The sequence below is a fragment of the Nycticebus coucang genome, chromosome 11 (genome assembly GCF_027406575.1).
Source record: "Nycticebus coucang isolate mNycCou1 chromosome 11, mNycCou1.pri, whole genome shotgun sequence".
NCBI classification, from domain to species: Eukaryota; Metazoa; Chordata; class Mammalia; order Primates; family Lorisidae; genus Nycticebus; species Nycticebus coucang.
In genome coordinates this window covers 125,012,426-125,031,871 of record NC_069790.1, presented here as the reverse complement: position 1 = coordinate 125,031,871, position 19,446 = coordinate 125,012,426, and the positions used below count along the sequence as shown (strand labels likewise).

Here is a 19,446-nt window from a genome sequence, read left to right as displayed (position 1 = left end):
GAAAGGGCTCACTTCTCTGACACCAACACTGAGCAGAGGGGCCGCCTCCGCACCTGCCCTCCCACCTTCGTGGCTCGGGGCTGTAGGATACACAGGCTTCAGCCCTGCTCTAAAGCAAGCGGTTATTGCTGGCTGTGCTCAGGGGCAGAAGGTCACGTGATTCCTGCCCAGGAGGTTTCCAGTCTAAGTAAAAGAGACAAAACAATTCAATGAAAGAAAAATATATATCCGGTAAATGAGATGGTGCTTTAAGTCTCAAAGGGAATGAGGTTATTGGCTTTTTCTCTTCTTATTCATTCTTTTTTGCCTGGAGGGTAAACTTTCAACACTACCATGCTTGAAAACTCTTTAAATGTGAATCTGTGTTATTAATAATACAAGTTTATGGTATCCATTTAAAATAGAATCGAGTGATTTCACATGGAAAAGGCTGCCTGGCATTGAAGTTGGTCTGGCCTCAGATCCTGAGGCTCTCCGCCTCCCCGTCTCAGCCACTGAAGGACGCTGGGTAGTTGTGGGATCTGCCCCAGGTGCCACTGGCACACCCAGCTCTCCCCACCTCCCTGGCTGCCTGGTGCTGCGGGAGGCTGTGAATTCCTGCCCGAGGCAGCTGAAGCACCATATTCTTTGCCTTGGAAATTCCCAGCCCTCCCCCTGTCTGGCCTCCTCCCAGAAACACACTGTACACCCCAGGGCTGTGGTGTACCTGTCAGGTGGCCGGGACTGTGTGAGTTGTGTGTTGTCATCCATGCGCCCCCTTGTGCAGCCTGTAGAAGGGGCTTCACCAATATCTGTTGGAAAATGGAATGAGCTTTGGGGTGAACAGCTCCATCCTGGATGCTTGGGGGACCCAGCCTGGCTGCCATGGCCTTGGAAGTTATTTTTCAGGTATAGAAAAGTGAACTTCCCTATCTGAGCCCCTTCTCAGAATGCAAAGAGGCTGGTGCTCGGTGGAGCAGCTCTCAGAAGACAGTCCCACCCACCATCCCTCTTCCCAGCTTATTCCCATTTGAATCCTCTCTAGCTCTGGAAGTCTGGCCATCCGGCCGTCCTGAAGCCTGGGATTTTAATCTCGACTGGAGACCAGGCTAACTGTTTGGGGCTGTGGCTTGAGTCTGTCTCAAAACAAGTTGCTTTATGCTGTCTTTTATGAACTGGACAACTTAGGTTGAATGAAGGACAAGCTTTCATTTGACCTATTTCCTGTGACTACGTGGATAGAGGAAGGAGAGCAGGTACCTCCCTGGGAAGGTGACCACAATGGCAGGCGTCATCCTGTGCGCTCGCTTAGTGGAGAGAGAACCATGGCTTGCGTCTATGTGTTGATCTTTAGCTGGTGAAGTGGCTTTGGATATAGTAGCCTAAGGATCTAATATGAAGTAGGGGAGGAGGCAGTCCTCTAATCCCATGCTGTGTGGCATAGATGCTCGTGCTGTTTTAAGGCCTGGGCCTCTCCTGGGCCCTGAGAGCTGTGCCATGCTGCCCCACACAGAGCCGGCTGCAGCAGTCCCCAGGAGCAGAGTAGAGGCTCCGGAGGATGCTGGAATGGTGCTGTCCTTGTGTGCCTTGTGTGGGGTCTGCCCACCTTCCGGCATCTTCTCAGCTGGGGATCACTGGATGGATACTGCCCAGTGGTGAATGAGACTAAGTCCCCCTCTGATGAGGCCAGGGGACAGTACAGGGCTCAGGTCTGCTGACAGGCAGGAGCTGGTGTCACCAATGGCACGTCTCCAGGGAAGGCACAGGTGAGATGCAGGTGAAAAAGGTGTTGTGTTTGGAAAACTCACCCAGGCTGACCTGTGGTGAGTGGTGGGCTCAAAGGGCAGGCCCAGCTAACTGCCACCCTCCCGCTAAGCTGTGCCACAGTCCCCTCCTCACACTAGAGTGGCTGGAGAGTCTCCAGCTTTAATGCTGATTTCCTGTGGTCACAGAAAAAACAGTAATCTACTAAGTGTTTTTATTCTCGTTTTCTGTTTTGTGCAACCGAAAAGCCCACAGGAAAAATGAGGATACGAGAAGAAGTAACCCAGTGAGCCAGAAGGAATGAAAAAGGGAGCCTGCCCTAGGAGCAAGTGGAGATGTTTCTCTAACAGCTGGCCCTCGGTGGTCCTGCTTCTCCAAGTCCATGTGGTGCGCCCTAAGAGCTTTGCTTTTAGTGGTGAGATCAAACAAACCCAAGGCTGGAGCCCTCCAGACTGGGAGGGGAAGCGCGCTCCTCACCTGAGCAGCTCAGCCAGGCTACCTGCGCCGTCAGGAGAGACTCAGAGTGTTCCTGACTTCAAGGGTTGAAGTCTGCGTGCTCAAGGCTTGCTGGTGAAGTAGAACAAACGGGATGAAAGGAAAAAACTGCAGAAGCACATAAAACAGGTGAGAACTGTTACACTCTCCTCTCAAAGGAGAATGTTCCACATGTTGGTGTAAAGGGTTTTTCTTAAGCTCCATCAGTAACTCAAAATTATACCACATTTTAGTCAGCTTTGTATTAAATTATGGCTTTCATATAAAACTATGTGCTTCTCAGCTCGGCACCTGTGGCTCCAGCAACTAAGGCGCCAGCCACATACACCTGAGCTGACCGGTTCGAATCCAGCCCGGGCCTGCCAAATGACGACAGCTGCAACCAAAAAATAGCCGGGCATTGTGGCAGGCATCTGTAGTCCCAGCTACTTGGGAGGTGGAGGCAGGAGAATTGCTTGAGCCCAGGAGTTGAAGGTTGCTGTGAGCTGTGATGCCACAGCACTCTACCCAGGGTGACAGCTTGAGGCGGCTCTGTCTCAAACACCCCCCCAAAACAACGTGCTTCTCTCAGAGTATAAACGCTTTTTATAAAAAGAATTTTATACATTTGTTGGTAAATAAGAAATATGCTTTATTTTATTTTATTATTTATTTATTTGTTTGTTTTTTGAGACATAGTCTCACTATGTCGCCTCCAGTAGAGTGCTGTAGCATCACAGCTCACAGCAACCTCCAGCTTTTGGGCTTAAGCAATTCTCTTGCCTCAGCCTCCCAAGTAGATGGGACTACAGGTGTCCACTATAATACCTGGCTATTTTTTATTGCAGTTGATTAGCTGGCCCGAGCTAGGTTCGAACCCACCACCCTTGGGTATATGTGGCTGGCACTGTAACCACTTTGCCATGGGTGCCAAGCCAGAAATAAACTTTAAAAAGGTGCACAGTGGTTATGGCAAAAATTCATGTCCTTTTTTTGTTCTGTTCTGAAACGAACTGGTGTACTACCAGTCAGCTGCAGCACTGACCACCAGAATTAGCTTCCGAGTCCACAGACTTAAGGGCAGGGTCCCAACAAGACTGTTCAACTCTAGATGCCAGCCCCAAGTGGGGTCCCTAGGCCACCTACACTTCTAACCACGTAGTTATACCTGGAGCTTTCTTTAAGGTTTGATAAGTCACTGAAACACCTCATGGAACTCAGGAAATTGTACTTACATTTTCATAATAAGAGATGCAAATCAGGACCAGCCAAATGAAGACATAGGTGAAGTCTGGGAGGGTCCCAAGTGCAGAGCTTCTGTGCCCTCTCCCCATGGAACACGGACATGACCCCTGCTGTTACATCCATGTGTTTGGTAACCTGGAAGCTCCACTGAACCTCATTGTCCAGAGTTTTTATTGGTGTCTTGTCATAAAAGTGTGATGGGTCAAGTGAGGGAACTCAGGGCGGCGCCTGTGGCTCAAGGGGTGGGGCCCCGGCCCCATATACTGGACGTGGCAGGTTCAAACCCACCCCCAGCCAAAAAAAAAAAAAAGTGAGGGCTCCAGCTCCCTCCCCCAAGGTCAGAAGGTTGGGCTGATCGTACCTGGCCCAAAACCCCAACCTTCTAATCACTTGACTGGACTTGGCAGTGCCCCACTGCCATCCTACAGCTAGCTGGGGAACACTAGGGGTCACCTCATTGGCATACACCACCAGGGCCCAGCATGAATAACAAAGATGTTCTTATCATTTGGGGAATTCCAAGGATTTAGAGTCTCCCTCCCAGGCACCAGGGACACAGGCCAAAGTTTTTATTCCATAATAGCCACTAGCCTCCCAAGTTCTTGACCCGGAGGTGACGGATGCTGTGAGTATGTTGGTAGAAAAATACTTTATTTTACCGCAGTGTGGCATGTGGCATGTTACATATGCTTCTTGACTTATGATGGTTTCTGTGCCAATAAACCTGGGTTTGCTGTGTCATGCTTTAACCAGCTTCCTGTCCAGGGAAGGCTGTTTCTGAGCTTCGGCTATCACAGACCATGCTACAAAGAGTGACTGTACACATGAATGCTTTTGTGTCTGTGCAAGTGTATGTGTGGGACAGATTCCTGAAAGTTGGCCCTCTGGGTCATCTGCTGTATGCATTTGCAATTGAAATGATTATTTAGATATTGCCAGATTACACTCCAGTGAGCTTATACCCATTCACATTCCCCAAAATAAGGGAGACTGATGCCTCATTGTACCATTATGAACTTTGTTACCAGCTTTTAAATTTTGTCCGTCTTTCTGTTCCAATCTTTACTCAGGTTTCAATGAGTTTGGTTAGATTTTATTTTGTTTTTTAATACATTTCCTTTTTTGGAGGAGTTTCAGTGTCACAGCAATAGTGAGCAGGATTATGACAAGTTCTCCACACTCTCCCAGCCCCCGCGGCTGTCAGCTCTCCCCACCCCAGTGGCACATTTGTTTTGACTGACCACCGGACACTGACTCATCAGGCCCCCAGGCATAGCCGACCTCAGGCTCACTCTTGTGCTGCGCATCCTGTGGGATTAGACAAGAGTGTGATAACAGTATCCACCATCACAGTACACAGAGCAGTTTCACTGTCCTAAAACTCTTCTGTTCTCTGCCTGCCTTTTTAAAATTAATAATGATTAAAGAATTGTGTGCTCCCTTCTCTGTGCTCTCTCTCTGTCTTGTTTCTGCAGTTATGTAAAAAATATTCTCTCATATGAAAGGGTGGGTGATTAAATGTCAGTTTCGTAATAGTACTAAGTACACTGGATACTTTTTCTACCATTCTTTTTTTTTATTGTTAAATCATAGCTGTGTACATTACTACCATCAAAGGGTACAATGTGCTGGTTTCATATACAATCTGAAATATTCTCATCAAACTGTTCAACGTAGCCTTCATGGCATTTTCTTAGTTACTGTATGTAGACATTTGTATTCTGCATTTTGTAAGTTTCACCTGTACCCATTCTAAGATGCACTGTAGGTGTGGCCCCACCAGTTACCCTCCTTCCACCAAAACCTCCCCCCTCCCTTCCCCTTCTTTGGCCCTTTCCCCATAGTCTTGTGCTATAGTTGGGTTATAGCCTTCATGTGAAAGCTATAAGTTAGCTTCATAGTAGGGCTGAGTACATTGGATACTTTTTCTTCCATTCCTGAGATACTTTGCTAAGAAGAATATGTTCCAGCTCCATCCATGTAAACATGAAAGAGGTAAAGTCTCCATCTTTCTTTAAGGCTACGTAATATTCCATGGTATACATGTACCACAATTTGCTAGTCCATTCGTGGGTCGATGGGCACTTGGGCTTCTTCCATGACTTAGCAATTATGAATTGGGCTGCAATAAACATTCTGGTACAGATGTCTTTGCTATATTGTGATTTTTGGTCTTCTGGGTATAAACCTAGTAAAGGAATTATAGGCTCAAATGGCAGGTCTATTTTTAGGTCTCTAAGTATTCTCCAAACATCCTTCTGGAAGGAACGTATTAGTGTGCATTCCCACCAGCAGTGTAGAAGTGTGCCCTTTTCTCCACATCCATGCCAATATCTCTGGTTTTGGGATTTTGTTATGTGGGCTACTCTTACTGGGGTTAGGTGATATCTCAGAGTAGTTTTGATTTGCATTTCTCTGGTGATTAATGATGATGAGCTTTTTTTCATGTGTTTGTAGATCATGTGTCTGTCTTCTTTGGAGAAGTTTCTCTTCAAGTCCCTTGCCCACCCTGAGATGGGATCACGTTTTCTTTTCTTGCTAATACGTTTGAGTTCTCTGTGGATTCTGGTTATTAGACCTTTATCAGAGGTATAACCTGCAAATATTTTCTTCCATTCTGAGGGCTGTCTGCTTGCTTTACTTACTATGTTCTTGGCTGTGCAGAAGCTTTTTAGTTTGATCAGGTCCCAGTAGTGTATTTTTGATACTGCTTCAATTGCCTGGGGAGTCCTCCTCATAAAATATTCACCCAGGCCGATTCCTTCAAGAGTTTTCCCTGCACTTTCTTCAAGTATTTTTATAGTTTCATGTCTTAAGTTTAAATTATTTATCCAGTGAGGGTCTATCTTAGTTAATGGTGAAAGGTGTGGGTCCAGTTTCAGTCTTCTACAGGTTGCCAGCCAGTTCACCCAGCACCATTTGTTAAATAGGGAATCTTTTCCCCACTGAATGTTTTTGACTGGCTTGTCAAAGATCAAATAACAGTAAGTAGCTGGATTCATCTCTTGGTTCTCTATTCTGTTCCAGACATCTACTTCTCTGTTTTTGTGCCAATACCATGCTGTTTTGATCCCTATCAATTTATAGTACAGTCTCAGGTCTGGTAGCATGATTCCTCCTGCCGTGTTTTTATTGCTGAGTAATGTTTTGGCTATTTGAGTTTTTTTTCTGATTCCATATAAAAGAAGTATTATATTTTCAAGATCTTTTAAATATGACAATGGAGCTTTAATAGGAATTGCATTGAAATTATATATTGCTTTGGGCAGTATGGACATTTTAACAATGTTGATTCTTCCCAGCCATGAGCATGGTATGTTTTTCCATTTGTTAACATCTTCAGCTATTTCTTTTCTTAAAGTTTCATAGTTCTCTTTGTAGAGATCTTTTGCATCCTTTGTTAGGTATACTCCCAAATATTTCATCTTCTTTGTCACTACTGTGAAAGGAATAGAGTCCTTGACTGTTTGTTTGGCTTGGTTATTGTTGTAATATATGAAGGCTACAGATTTATGGGTGTTGATTTTGTAGCCTGAGACATTGCTGTATTCCTTGATCACTTCTAAAAGTTTTGTAGTAGAATCCCTAGTGTTTTCCAGATATACGATCATATCATCCGTGAAGAGTGAAAGTTTGATCTCTTCTGACCCTATGTGGATACCCTTGATCGCCTTTTCTTCCCTAATTGCAATGGCTGAAACTTCCATTACAATGTTAAAGAGCAATGGAGACAATGAGCAACCTTGCCTGGTTCCTGATCTAAGTGGAAATGATTTCAATTTAACTCCATTCAATACGATATTGGCTGTGGGTTTGCTGTAGATGGCCTCTATTAGTTTAAGAAATGTCCCTTCTATACCAATTTTCTTAAGTGTTCTGATCATGAAGGGATGCTGGATATTAGCAAAAGCTTTTTCTGCATCAATTGAAAGAATCATATGGTCCCTATCTTTTAGTTTGTTTATGTGCTGAATTACATTTATAGATTTACGTATATTGAACCAATCGTGAGACCCTGGGATAAATCCCACTTGGTCATGGTGTATAATTTTTTTGATGTGTTGTTGGATTCTGTTTGTTAGGATCTTATTGAGTATTTTTGCATCAATATTCATGCATTTGTTAGGATCTTATTGAGTATTTTTGCATCAATATTCATTCATTCATATGAATATCAATATTCATCAATATTCATCAATTATAGATATTGGTCTATAATTTTCTTTTCTTGTTAGGTCTTTCCCTGGTTTGGGGATCAAGGTGATGTTTGCTTCATAGAATGTGTTGGGTAATATTTCTTCTTTTTCTGTATTTTGGAAGAGGTTTAGTAATATAGGTACTAGTTCTTCTTTAAATGTTTGGTAGAATTCTGACGTAAAGCCGTCTGGTCCTGGGATTTTCTTTTTAGGGAGATTTTGTATAGTTGATGCTATTTCAGAACTTGATATAGGCCTGTTCAACATTTCCATTTCACTCTGGCTAAGTCTTGGTAGGTGGTGTACTTCCAGGTATTGGTCGATTTCTTTCAGATTTTCATATTTCTAAGGGTAGAGTTTCTTGTAGTATTTGTTAAGGATTTTTTGAATTTTTGAGGGGTCTGTTGTTATTTCATTGTTACCCTTTCTGATTGATGAAATTAGAGATTTTACTCTTTTTTTCCTCGTTAGGTTGGCCAAAGGTTTATGTATTTTATTGATCTTTTCAAAAAACCAACTTTTGGATTTATCAATCTGTTGTATAATTCTTTTGTTTTTAATTTCATTTAATTCTGCTCTGATTTTGGTTATTTCTTTTCTTCTGTTGGGTTTGGGGTTGAAGTGTTCTTCCTTCTCCAGTTGCTTGAGATGTCCCCTTAAGTTATTAACTTTCTCTCTTTCCGTTTTCTTGAGGAAGGCTTGCAGTGCTATAATTTTCCCTCTTAGGACTACCTTTGCAGCATCTCAGAGGTTCTGGTAATTTGTGTCTTGATTGTTGTTTTGTTCCAAAAATTTGGTGATTTCCTTCTTAATCTCATCTATAACCCATCTATCCTTCAGCATAAGGTTATTTAGCTTCCATGTTTTTGTATGGGTATGCAGGTTCCTGTTGTTATTGAGTTCAACTTTTATTCCATGATGGCCTGAGAAGATGCAAGGAATAATTTCTATTTTAAAAAATTTGCTGAGGTTAGATTTGTGGCCTAGGATGTGGTCAATTTTGGAATATGTTCCGTGGGCTGATGAGAAGAATGTGTATTCAGTTTTGTTGGGATGAAATGTTCTGTTGATGTCTGTTAAGTCCAGATGTTGAATGGTTAAGTTTAAATCTAAAATTTCTTTGCTTAGCTTCTTTTTGGAGGATCTATCCAGCACTGCTAAAGGGGTGTTAAAATCTCCAACTACTATGCAACTGGAGGAAATCAAGTTGCTCATGTCTATTAGAGTTTCTCTTATAAATTGAGGTGTGTTCTGGTTGGATGCATAAATAATAATTGAAATCTCATCATCTTGAGTATTACCTTTAACAAATATGAAGTGTCCATCCTTATCCTTCCTTATTTCAGTTGGTTCAAAACCTATTGCGTCTGCACATAGGATTGCAACGCCTGCTTTTTTCTGCTTTCCATTTGCCTGGAGTATAGATGACCATCCCTTCACCTTGAGTCTATATTTGTCTTTTAATGTAAGATGAAATTCTTGTATGCAGCAGATATCTGGCTTGAGTTTTTGTATCCAGTCAGCCAACCTGTGCCTCTTTAGAGGACAATTTAAACCATTCACATTAATTGAGAATATTGATAAGCCTTTCAGGATCCGGTGGACATTTTTAATCCTTTTGCGACTGTGGAAGTTGGAATTTGATCAAAATTTTCTGGGTGGGTTTACTTTTGTGGTGGAGGATTGCGCTGGTCTTTATGGAGGATAGGTCTGAGAATATCCTGGAGAGCTGGTTTAGTTATGGCAAATTTCTTCAACATGTGAATGTCACTGAAGTATTTAATTTCTCCGTCATAAATGAAACTCAGTTTAGCTGGGTATAGGATCCTGGGTTGAAAGTTATTTTGTTTTAGGAGATTAAAAGTCGATGACCATCCTCTTCTAGCTTGAAAGGTTTCAGCAGAGAGATATGCAGTTATTCTAATATTTTTGCCCTTGTAGGTGATGGTTTTCTTTCATCTGGCTGCTTTCAGAATTTTCTACTTCATATTAACTTTAGTGAAATTGATTATGATGTGTCTGGGGGATGTCTTATTTGGATTGAGTCATGCTGGAGTTCTGAAACTGTCTGCTATCTGAATTTCAGAATCTTTTGGCATGTCTGGAAAGTTCTCCTTAAAAATCTCATGGAGAAGAGACTCTGTGCCTTGTGAAGCCACTTTGTCATTTTCAGGGATCCCTATAATACGAATATTTGTTTTCTTCTAATTATCCCAGAGCTCTCTGAGAGAGTGATCTGTTTTTGCCCTCCATTTCTCTTCCTCTTTGAGTGTTTGGGAGCGTTCAAAAGCTTTGTCTTCAATGTCAGAAATCCTTTCTTCTGCTTGCTCCATTCTGTTACTGAGGGATTCTACTGTGTTTCTCAGATCTTTGAGGGCTGAAAATTCTTGTCTCAATGTGTCAAAATCTTGGTCATTTGGTCTTTGAATTTCTTGAATTCTTAAGATATCTTTTGGGTTACTGCTTGGAATTCTAATTCAATCTTATTTGCTATCCAGATTCTGAATTTGATTTCTGACATCTCAGCTATTTGTTTGTGCATGGGATCTTGTGCTGTGTCTGCCCCATTGATCCTTGGGGGAGTTGATCTACTCTGATTATTCCTATTGCCAGAGCTTTTCTGTTGATTTCGCCTCATGATTGTTTTTCACCGTTGCCTTTGGCTGTCCTCAGAGTTGGGGAGGTGTCTCTCCAAGATTAGACCCCAGCGGGATCACTCTATTATTGCTGAATCTTTGTAGGGAGTCACCCTGTGTAGTTCCTCTGGGGCTGCACCAGCCAGGGAGTTCTGGTTGTGGAAGCAGCTCCAGAGTGTGACACACCTGGATCCAGCAACAGGGCGGGAAATGGTGTGCACAGTTCTGGGAGTGCCTGGTGCCCAGTGACTTTTGCACAGAGAGCACAAGGCCCCAGCAGTCTCTGGCCAGGAGAAGGGCTCTGCACAGAGGCAGGGAGGGCTCTGGAGGGCACGCGGCTACCAGAGTCACTGGCCAGACGAGCGGGCCGGTGTGGAGGCAGGGAGGGTACAGGATGGAGGACGCAGGGTTGCGCAGCTCTCGGCAGTTCCTGGTCAGGGCATGTGGAGGCCCAGCGGGCACGGGTCGCGGGTTGGGCATCGCGGTACTGCTCTTATGGAGGTCTGGGTGGTGCCAAGCCCAGGAGTTTGAGGTTGCTATGAGCTGTGACACCATGGCACTCTACCCAGGGCAGAAGCCTGAGGCTCCAGTGTGCCAGGACCCGTCTCACTCTGCCCCTGAGGATTAAGGCTGTAAGGCAGCTCAGTCTCCACCTTCAGGCTGCTCAGTCACTAGGTTACTAGCTCCCGCCCAATCCTTGCTCTGCGACCCTGAGGGCGGAACTTGCTGGGGCAGTTCTCTCATGATGGCTCCCTGCAGCCCATAGCCAAACACTATTATCTCCATCCGGCTCAGCGGCTCAGTCTGGGCCCCTAGATAATGCCCAAAGTTCTCTGCACTCCTGCTCAAGCTCTCCCCAAGGCAGTTCAACTGAGTGCAAAGTCCAAAAACACCGAAACAGTTCACAGGTAAGGCCTTTCCAGTTTGGAGTCTCACTGCTGCTTGTACTTATGGCTGCCGGTGGGATTAGGTTGATCAAACACACGCAACCACTTGCCAGTTTTCCACTGTTTTGTCCTCCTCTTGGGGTCCAGAAGTCCCTTGCTGACTCCCTGTATCCTCAAAGGGATGATTATAGGTATATCCCACCAGCCAGAGATGCCTGGAGTCTTATCTCCCCAGTCTCACCATGCCCAGTTGCAGGGAAGCTGTTACTCAGCTGCCATCTTGCTCCACCCCTTTTTCTTCCATTCTTGAGAGCCCAGGATGAAGGAGGGGATTGGAGAGGCCAGGTGGAGGGAGGGTAATGGGTAGGACCTCACCTATAGTGCATATTGTAAGGGTACATGTCAAATCTATTAAGAGTAGAGTATAAATGTCTTAACACAATAATTAAGTGAAGTGAAGGCTATGTTAACCACTTTGATGTAAGCATTCCAAATTATATATAAAATCAGCACATTGTGCCCCATAAATGCATTAATGTACACAGTTATGATTTAATAAAAAGACTGTTAAAATATTCTTCCATGACATATTCTGATATCTTTATGGTTTTCTTCTTTAATCTATCAAGATTTTACCTGGCAGAGGGCTGTCTCTGAGCCGGCTTTGACCAGCCCCCTTAGTGGGACAGCTGCCCTTCTGCCTCTGTCCACGACTGGGTTTTGAAAAGCTCCCTTAGTGGCTCATGAAGAACAGGCGATAGTCCGAGGTGGTGCAGAGACATTTGTCAGGATGTGGGTAGCTGTGCAGGCAGGTGAGGAGGCAGCCTGGGCTGGGTGTGTGTGTATGGGAAGCCATTCCAGAACCATCTGGGAGGCAAAATCCAGAGGCTGGTGATGCGCTAGTTCAGGGCCTGGGGGAGCCAGGTACACTGAGGGTGGTTCCCAGGGTTCCAGGTGTGTAACAGGTAGGTGGTGGGCCTTGCAGATAATAAGAAAACTAGATGTTTATTATGATCCTGAGAATGCCATAGATCCAAGCTGAAGAAGTAAAGCCAGGCTTGCAGTGACGTAGAAGGCCCACAGCTGCCATCTTGCTGCCTTTTCTCTCTCTGGGGTCATGAGGATCTTGCTCCATGGCCCCTTCTCCTCTCTGCCTGCTGGCTCCTTGGTGTGGCCATTGGGTCTTCCTCCCAACAACTGCACTGGCCCAGCCCTGCTTACTGGGTGGCCCTACTAGGTCAGACATCCACCCCTTCCCCATCAGCTGGGCCTGGGTGACCCAATGTCACTGCCTTTGCCTTATACATTAGTCTTTCTCTAGTGTAATCACCTCTCTGCTTTTTCAGTTGGGAATTCATTCAACCACTAGTAGTAATACACACTAAAAACAAAAAAGTTAATTTTTCTCTACATTACAGGATGGGCAAAATGGTAGTTACTGGCTGGGGAGGGAGCTCCACGAGGTCTCTGGAGAGGAGACTCTGTGTTCCCAATCTCAAGGCAGTACAGAGTCCAGGGTGCTTGGAGTTCCAACCACATCCACATTCCAGGCAGGAAGAGAAGGAAGGAAAGATAGAAGTTCCCATGGCATCTGTCTTCCCACTTGGAATGAGCTTTTCAGAAGTCCCCTGGCCATCCCTGGCTGCAAGAGAACTTGGAGATACAAACTTTAGGCTGGGGGTGCTGCCGCCTTGGTTAGAAATAAGATTATGTCGTCAAACATACAAACTGGTGTGTGTGAGCAGATGGTGCAATCTGCCATAGGCACAGGGTCCTACCCAGGGAATGAGATAGTGAGCAGAGTAGAAGTGGGCCCAATGGGAAGCACAGACCTTGGCACCAAGCAGGTGTCAGTAAAGGTAACACAAAGCCATTGGCCATGAGGCTCCTTTCTTTGAGACCTGATAACAGGACACAGCTGGGCGGAGGCAGGGTGGGCAGCAGGTCCACGAGGAAGGCGACAGGGCTGGGGAGGCAGACAGGGCATTTCAAGGGAAATGAGAGCTCTGGCTTGCTGCTGGAGAGGGGATTCACTAGCCAGAAGGCTCCTGAGTCCCCAGATGGGGTCAGGTGGGGATGTCAGCTTGTTGGTTTGTTCACATATGCACAGAGACCCAGAATAGTCACGGAGGTAGTGCACATGTCAGGATGCCCGTGTCTGTGGAGGCTGGGATATACAGGCACCCTCAGTCCCCAGGGACGTACGTGCAGCAGCAGTGAACACAGGGAGCATCCCAGGCCCGGCACTGAGGGCTCCTCAGAGGGGTGGCTAATCTGGGATGGGGCAGGAGCTGCCAGGTGATCTGAGGATCTTTCCCCACCCCCGTCTCTTTCCATTTCCCCCTGAACACTTCCTGCTGTCATCCTCTGTGGGACAGAACTCTCGTGGGGACCAAGCCCTCAGAGCCAAATAAGCCGGAGTTAGTGCCATCCATGCACTCACAGACAACTAGGATCAGGGAACTTGGAGGAAACTATTCAGGTTTAAAAAGCACTTTCCTCACTGCAGCAGACTATCCTTTCCTCTGACAACTTCCTCTCAGGAACCAAGGAGGCGGCCACAGCAGGTGCTCCCGGCTGGCACCAGCAGGCTCCCTGCCTATAGTGGGAGCATCTGCCCCAGGGGAGGGTGGCTGAGTGCAGGGCTTGGCCAGAGATCTGGTGCTCAGCTGATTTTCATCCTGGGCTCCTTTGAGAAGGGGGCCCACTTACTTTTTAAAGGCAGTGTTCTGTAAAAATGTGAATGTGACACTTAGCTCATGAGCCCCTTCCACTTACAGGGAGGAGAGGGGAGGGCAGGGGAGAGAGGCCCCAGGGAAGCCTGGTCAGGAGGCCTGACCCGGCAATGAGGAACCGCTCAGGACCTCGGAGGGAGGATGGTCTCACCTGCTGTAGAGCTCCCAGCCCAGAGGGGCCCGCCGACCTGCTGGAGCTCACACCTCTACCTGGCAGTATGGAGCTGGGCTCTGAAGGCTGAACCCTGGCCCCTTAGTGGGTCCCTAGGAGGCAGGGACTGGGGTGGGGTAGGGGTGGGGCTGTGGGTGGGATGGGCAGTTGTGGGGGAGGGCAGGACTGGGATGGGGTCGAGTGAACAGGTGGCAGTGGGTGGTGGGTAGGACAGTGTGTACCTGGAAGCCGCCCGAGTGTGGCACCTGCTGGGGTGGGAGTGGGGGTTGGGAGTGGAGATGGACACCAGGGTGTGGGCTGTGACCAAGGGATGGGTGGACTAGTCAGGTTCAGGGATGGAGGGAGGGGCGGTGACCAGGCAGCAGTGCTTGCCTGGAAGGGGCCCAGGTGTGGCACTGGGGAGGGGGCGGGGCGTCTTGGGTCTCAAGGGCTAAGTGGCCTCGCCTGGTGACTTTGCATGCCACTTCCCTTCTCCTCCTGTAGCAGGGAGGAGGGACTGAGAGGACGGCTGTGAGGTGGGTGCTGTCAGGGACATGGGGCCTGCGCTGATGCTGCTGAACCTGCTGCTGTGGCCTGTGCCAGCCCACGGTGCCCGTGACCCTGAGGTGTTCTGTGGAGGTAAGTGTGTGTCAGGGGGCCCAAGGGCTTCTGGGGCAGCTGGCCAATCCCTCCCCAAGGGGGGCCAGGCCATCGCATAGCTGTCTTTCCCTGTCACCTGGCCCCGATTACCCAAACGGGAAGTGCTTTGGGAGTATGAGTGGGTGCCACCAGCCCAGGTGGGGGCTCCAGAGACTGTGGGCAGGTGCTTTGGAGTTGCACCTGGGCTCTAGCTGCCCTGTGGCTCCCTGCCTGGAGCAGTCACTTTGAGTGGGCTTGGGGGCTGGCCCACGCATGCCCTGAGCCCTCCGATGGCATGTCTTCCGGGCTGTTAGTTGCAGAGCAGTTTAGTATTCACACACTCTGCAGTTTTCCGTATATAAGTTTGCCTTTTGGACTACAGAATTCATGGGTGTGCCGGCGTGCTGTCTGTCCCACCTGTTAGAGAGACATAATTAATAGCCTGAAGAGAATTGGTGTCTCTGGTGAGGACAGGGGCTGCATGAAGAATGGCCGTCCTCAGGTTGCCGGGTTGTGGCAGGGATGGGGCACATGCAGTCACCAGGACACAAGCATCAGGATGCTGCTGTGGCTCTGGGCTCAGTGAGTCCTGGGTGGAGCGTTTGGGGGTGGACCCCCTGAATGGCTGCAGAGTCTTCATGTGGGACGCAGGTCAGCTCAAGCTCTGGTCTGGCAGTTAGAGGCTGGGTCTCTAAGCAGTGCTGACTTCCCTGGCCAGGCTTTGGGCTCAGGATGGAGCCAGGGCAGGGGCTGCAGGCTCACTCTGTGGACACAGTGTTAGGGATAGGGTGTAGAGAAGGGGGCTGGGGTCCCACAGAGACTGTCTGCACCCAGGGTCCATCCCATGGGAGCTGGGGGCGCTGGGACTGAGGAGCTGAGGGGTGTGTGTCAGGGGCTGTCCCCAGGGCCATACACCTTCTCAGAGTGGGACCCTAGCCCCACTGCCCTATATTGTCAAGGCATCCCCTAGGCTGGTGATTATAGATGATGACCCCCAAATATACTCACCTTTGTCTGAACCCTGATGTCATTCCTTTACTCTAAAGCACCATCTCCAGAAAGTTCCTGCTCAGATGCAAATATATAACCCAGCTGGGAACCTCCCAGTGCCTCCGGGAGAGAAGAGCTTATCTGTGCCCTGGGATGGGGCATGGCTCCTGGGGTCTGCAAAGGCCGAGAGCTGTGGTTTTAAAAATGGTTCTGGTAGTAGATCCCTGTCTTCAAATGAAATCATCCATGAAGTAGGAAGAAAAGCAGACGGAAGGGGGCTGCCCGGTCTCAGGAGCCGCTGAGAGCTGGCAGGAGCGGAGGGCCTGCAGGCTGAGGGGAAACACCAGGCTGCTGTTTATGTTTATCCCACTGCACGCAGCCCATAGCAGGGCAATAGAATGCAGGTGTGGTGCTGAGTAGACACATACTGGGCCTCGCCAACCATCTGGCTTGCTGACAAGTTCCAAACACACCAGGCTTAGGGCTAGGCTCGCTGGGTGAGTGCTGGGGCAAGTGTGCCAGGAGTAGGCGGGGACTCGGGGAGTCACCAGGGCTGGGGGCTGTGGGTAGAGAGAGCAAGCTGAGGAAAGAGGGTGAGGAGGTCCACCCAGGGCTCCTCTGAGGTGTCACTGATTCACCTGCTCCAGCCTCAATTCCATAGTGAAATCCTTCTCTAAGATCTTAGGGATTTTTCTTCTCTTTTTTTCTGCATTGCTCTTTTAAAACCTCTTCCAGCCTTTGCTTCACTTTGAAGCAAACCCATTTGGGGAAACCTGGGAGGGGCCTTCCCCTTCAATTTGGCTGAATCCCCATCTCCTAGGCCCTGAGTATTCTGTGTCTCAAAGGAATTCTCCTAATTCTGCCTCAGAAAGCAGAATGCAGAGTCTCACTCACTCACTCAATATTAACAATCAAGTGTGGGAAATCTGTGTCCCTTGCCACCCTCCCGCTAATCGTTGTTATTTTCTCTGAGAAAGAGGTGGTTTGCACTGTGCACAGCTCTGGACTTGGTTTCCCTTCCTGGAATCCAGGGTTGGTGACATTATACTGAGCGCCTTGCATGGGATTAGGCTGTTCTTTGTAAGCCCTGCGGTCAGAGGCTCATGGGCTGATAACTGAAACCACACCTAACACTCTTGTCCTGCATCTATGGAGCTGCCACAGTGCGGGTTTTGTGTGGGTGTTGCTCACTGAGATTGCCTTGGCCTAAGGTCCTGTTGGCAGGGGACCTACCACAGCACCTGGGAGCTTTCTCTGGCTTGGGTTCCTTACCCCTTCACTGAGTCCAAAGAAGGCTGGGAGTGCCAGTGCATTAATGCCCCTCCAGACACCCTTAATGACCAGGGAACAACTTGGTAGCTACAGACCCCAGCTCTCCCCGCCTCAGGTAAGACAGCTCTGCATGTACGAGGGCAGGAAAGGGTCAGCTGGTGGGTGTTTAGACGCCTAAGGCCATAGAGTCCCTGTTGCAGCTCCAGAACTCTGTCCTTGTAGCACAAAAGCAGCCATACAAAAATCCAAAAACAATTGGGTGTGTCTGTATTCCAATAAAACTCTATTTATAAGAGCAGGTATGGCCCACATGTGCCCACAGGCAGCCTCCCAGCCTCCCATGTGCCGCTGAGCTCTTCACCTGTGTCTCCACACCTGCGTCTCCACACCTGCTCCTTTGTTCTGGGGGCTCAGCCTAAGAGCAGACAGATAGAATTATTACCCTCATTTAACCTGGCTGCCGGGCTCTGAAGCTGTGTTCTCCACCACTAGGCTGTCTGCATGTGTGAATGATCCCATCAGCCAGCAAACATCTGCTGCTCTGGGCTCTTCTAGGTGCCATGGAAATGGAAGTTGGGATTGGGAGGAAGATGCCACGTGAAAGACAAGGAGCACTGACACCCTCTGACCAGTGTCACATGAGTGGGGAAAATGAAACCAGTTGAGTTCAGTGGAGGGAAGACCCTGCCCACACAGTAGCCTCCTTTCACTTCTCAGACTGGCAGCCCCTCCACCACCCCGACTTCTTTTCCTGTTGTTCATGGACATGCACCAATCGTACACTCCCATAGGGCACAGGGCACAGTGTGTGATGGTCCAATCAGGGTAAGTGGCACATCCATCCGTCATGGATCATTTCCTGGTGGTGGGAGCATTCACAGTCCTCCCTCCTAGGTGTTTTGAGACACACGGCAGACGCACAATACCTTATTATTGGATACAGTCTCGCTGCTGTGCCCCAAACTCATTTCCTAACTTAACTCACTCCTTGTCAACCAGCCTCCCCCACCCCTCCTGCCCCTGCCCTCCCCAGTCCCTGGTAACCACTGTTCTACCCTTTACTGCTGTGAGTTCAACATTTTTAGATTCTTCACAAAAATGAGATCATGTGGTATTTGTCTTTCCGCGCCTGGCTTGTCCCCAGGGTTGCAAAAGGCAGGGTTTATTCTTTTTGCAGCATTCCGTGTGTGTGTGCACGTACCCCGCCTCCTCTGCGCCCACCCATCCACACGTGGACGTCTCGGTTGCCCCTCGTCTCGGCTGTTGTGAACACCGCTGCCATGAACAGATGTGGACATCTTTTTGACGTGGTGATTTCGTTTCCTCTGGATATGCTCCAGTTGCGAGATTGCTGAATCATACATATGGAAGCGCTATTTTTAATATTTTAAGGAACCTCCATGCTGTTTTCCATAACGGATGTTCTTACTTACAGTCCCACCAACGGTGTGTAAGAGTTCGGTTTTCTCCACCTCCTCACCAACATTTACCTTTTGTCTGCATTTTCTAACAGGTGTGAGATAATAGCTCACTGTGATTTTTATTTGCATTTCCCTGAGGATTGGAGATGTTGAACCCTTTTTCATATACCTGTTAGCTGTGTGTAGACTTTCTTTGGTGAAATATCTGCTCAGATCATTTTCCCTTTTTAAATTGTCTTATTTGGGTTTTTGTTATTGAGTCACTGAGTTTCCTCTGTGTTGTGGTTATTAGTTCCTTGCTGGGTAGACAGTGGCAAACATTTTCCTCTGTTCTCTAGGCTGTCTCTTCACTCGGTTAATGGTTCCCTTGGCGACACAGAAGCTCTTTAGTTTGATGTGATCCCATTCATCTATTTTTGCTTTTGGTTCCTGTGCTTTTGAGATCTTACCCCCCAAAAATCCATGCCTAGAGCAATGTCATGAAGCATTTCCCCTATGTTTTCTTGTGGAAGTTTCAGAGCTTGGGGCTTACTTTTAAGTTTTTAATCGACTTTGAGGTGATTTCTGTTCATGATGAGAGAGGGGGTCGAGTTTATTCTCTCACCCTGCTGACTCCTGCCCACACTGTGTCTGAGCAGCTGCACCCCTGGGTTCCAGGACAAAGCCTCGGCTCTTTCCAGCCTCCTCTGTGGGCTCTTCCTCCTCTGCCCACCTCTGAGTGCTGGGGGCTCAGGGCTACACGGAGAGTGACCTATGTCCTGGTGGAAGGTCCCTACTTATATAGCACCCTCATGGGACCTGGGCTCCTGTAAGCAGAGGCCACTTTGGAGGCTTGCTCCTTGTTTACCACAGAGCACCCTGGTGCAGCTGTGCAGTGGAAGCCTGAGGGCCTTAGTCGTGGAACCGGCTGGCTGTTGCAATCTCACCGCAGAACAATGGCTAGAAACATGAGTGTGTGTTTTAAAGATCTGGGGCTTCATTTTGGCTGTGGCACCTGGCCCCTGAATGTCAGGTCACCTGACCTAAACACTGGTCATCCTGGATGGGTCAGGGCTCC

The 19,446-nt window shown here is 47.9% G+C and overlaps 1 protein-coding gene across 3 annotated transcripts in view; it reads left to right on the top strand.

Moving 5' to 3' along the window:
• The window catches only part of CNPY1 (canopy FGF signaling regulator 1), a 130,822-nt gene that overhangs the window by 46,791 nt on the left and 64,585 nt on the right, over positions 1-19,446 (top strand). Inside the window, exon 1 of one of the 3 annotated variants that reach the window (XM_053608890.1) lies at positions 2,252-2,367. The exons of 1 other annotated variant lie outside the window; for it this stretch is intronic. Coding sequence is in view for 1 of the 2 variants with exons in the window: in XM_053608888.1 (XP_053464863.1) it covers positions 14,622-14,706 (85 nt within the window). In the remaining variant the exon portion in view is untranslated. Of the gene's footprint in view, positions 1-2,251; positions 2,368-14,596; positions 14,707-19,446 lie in introns of those variants that run through there. One more of the 3 variants, XM_053608888.1, reaches the window with a different exon arrangement.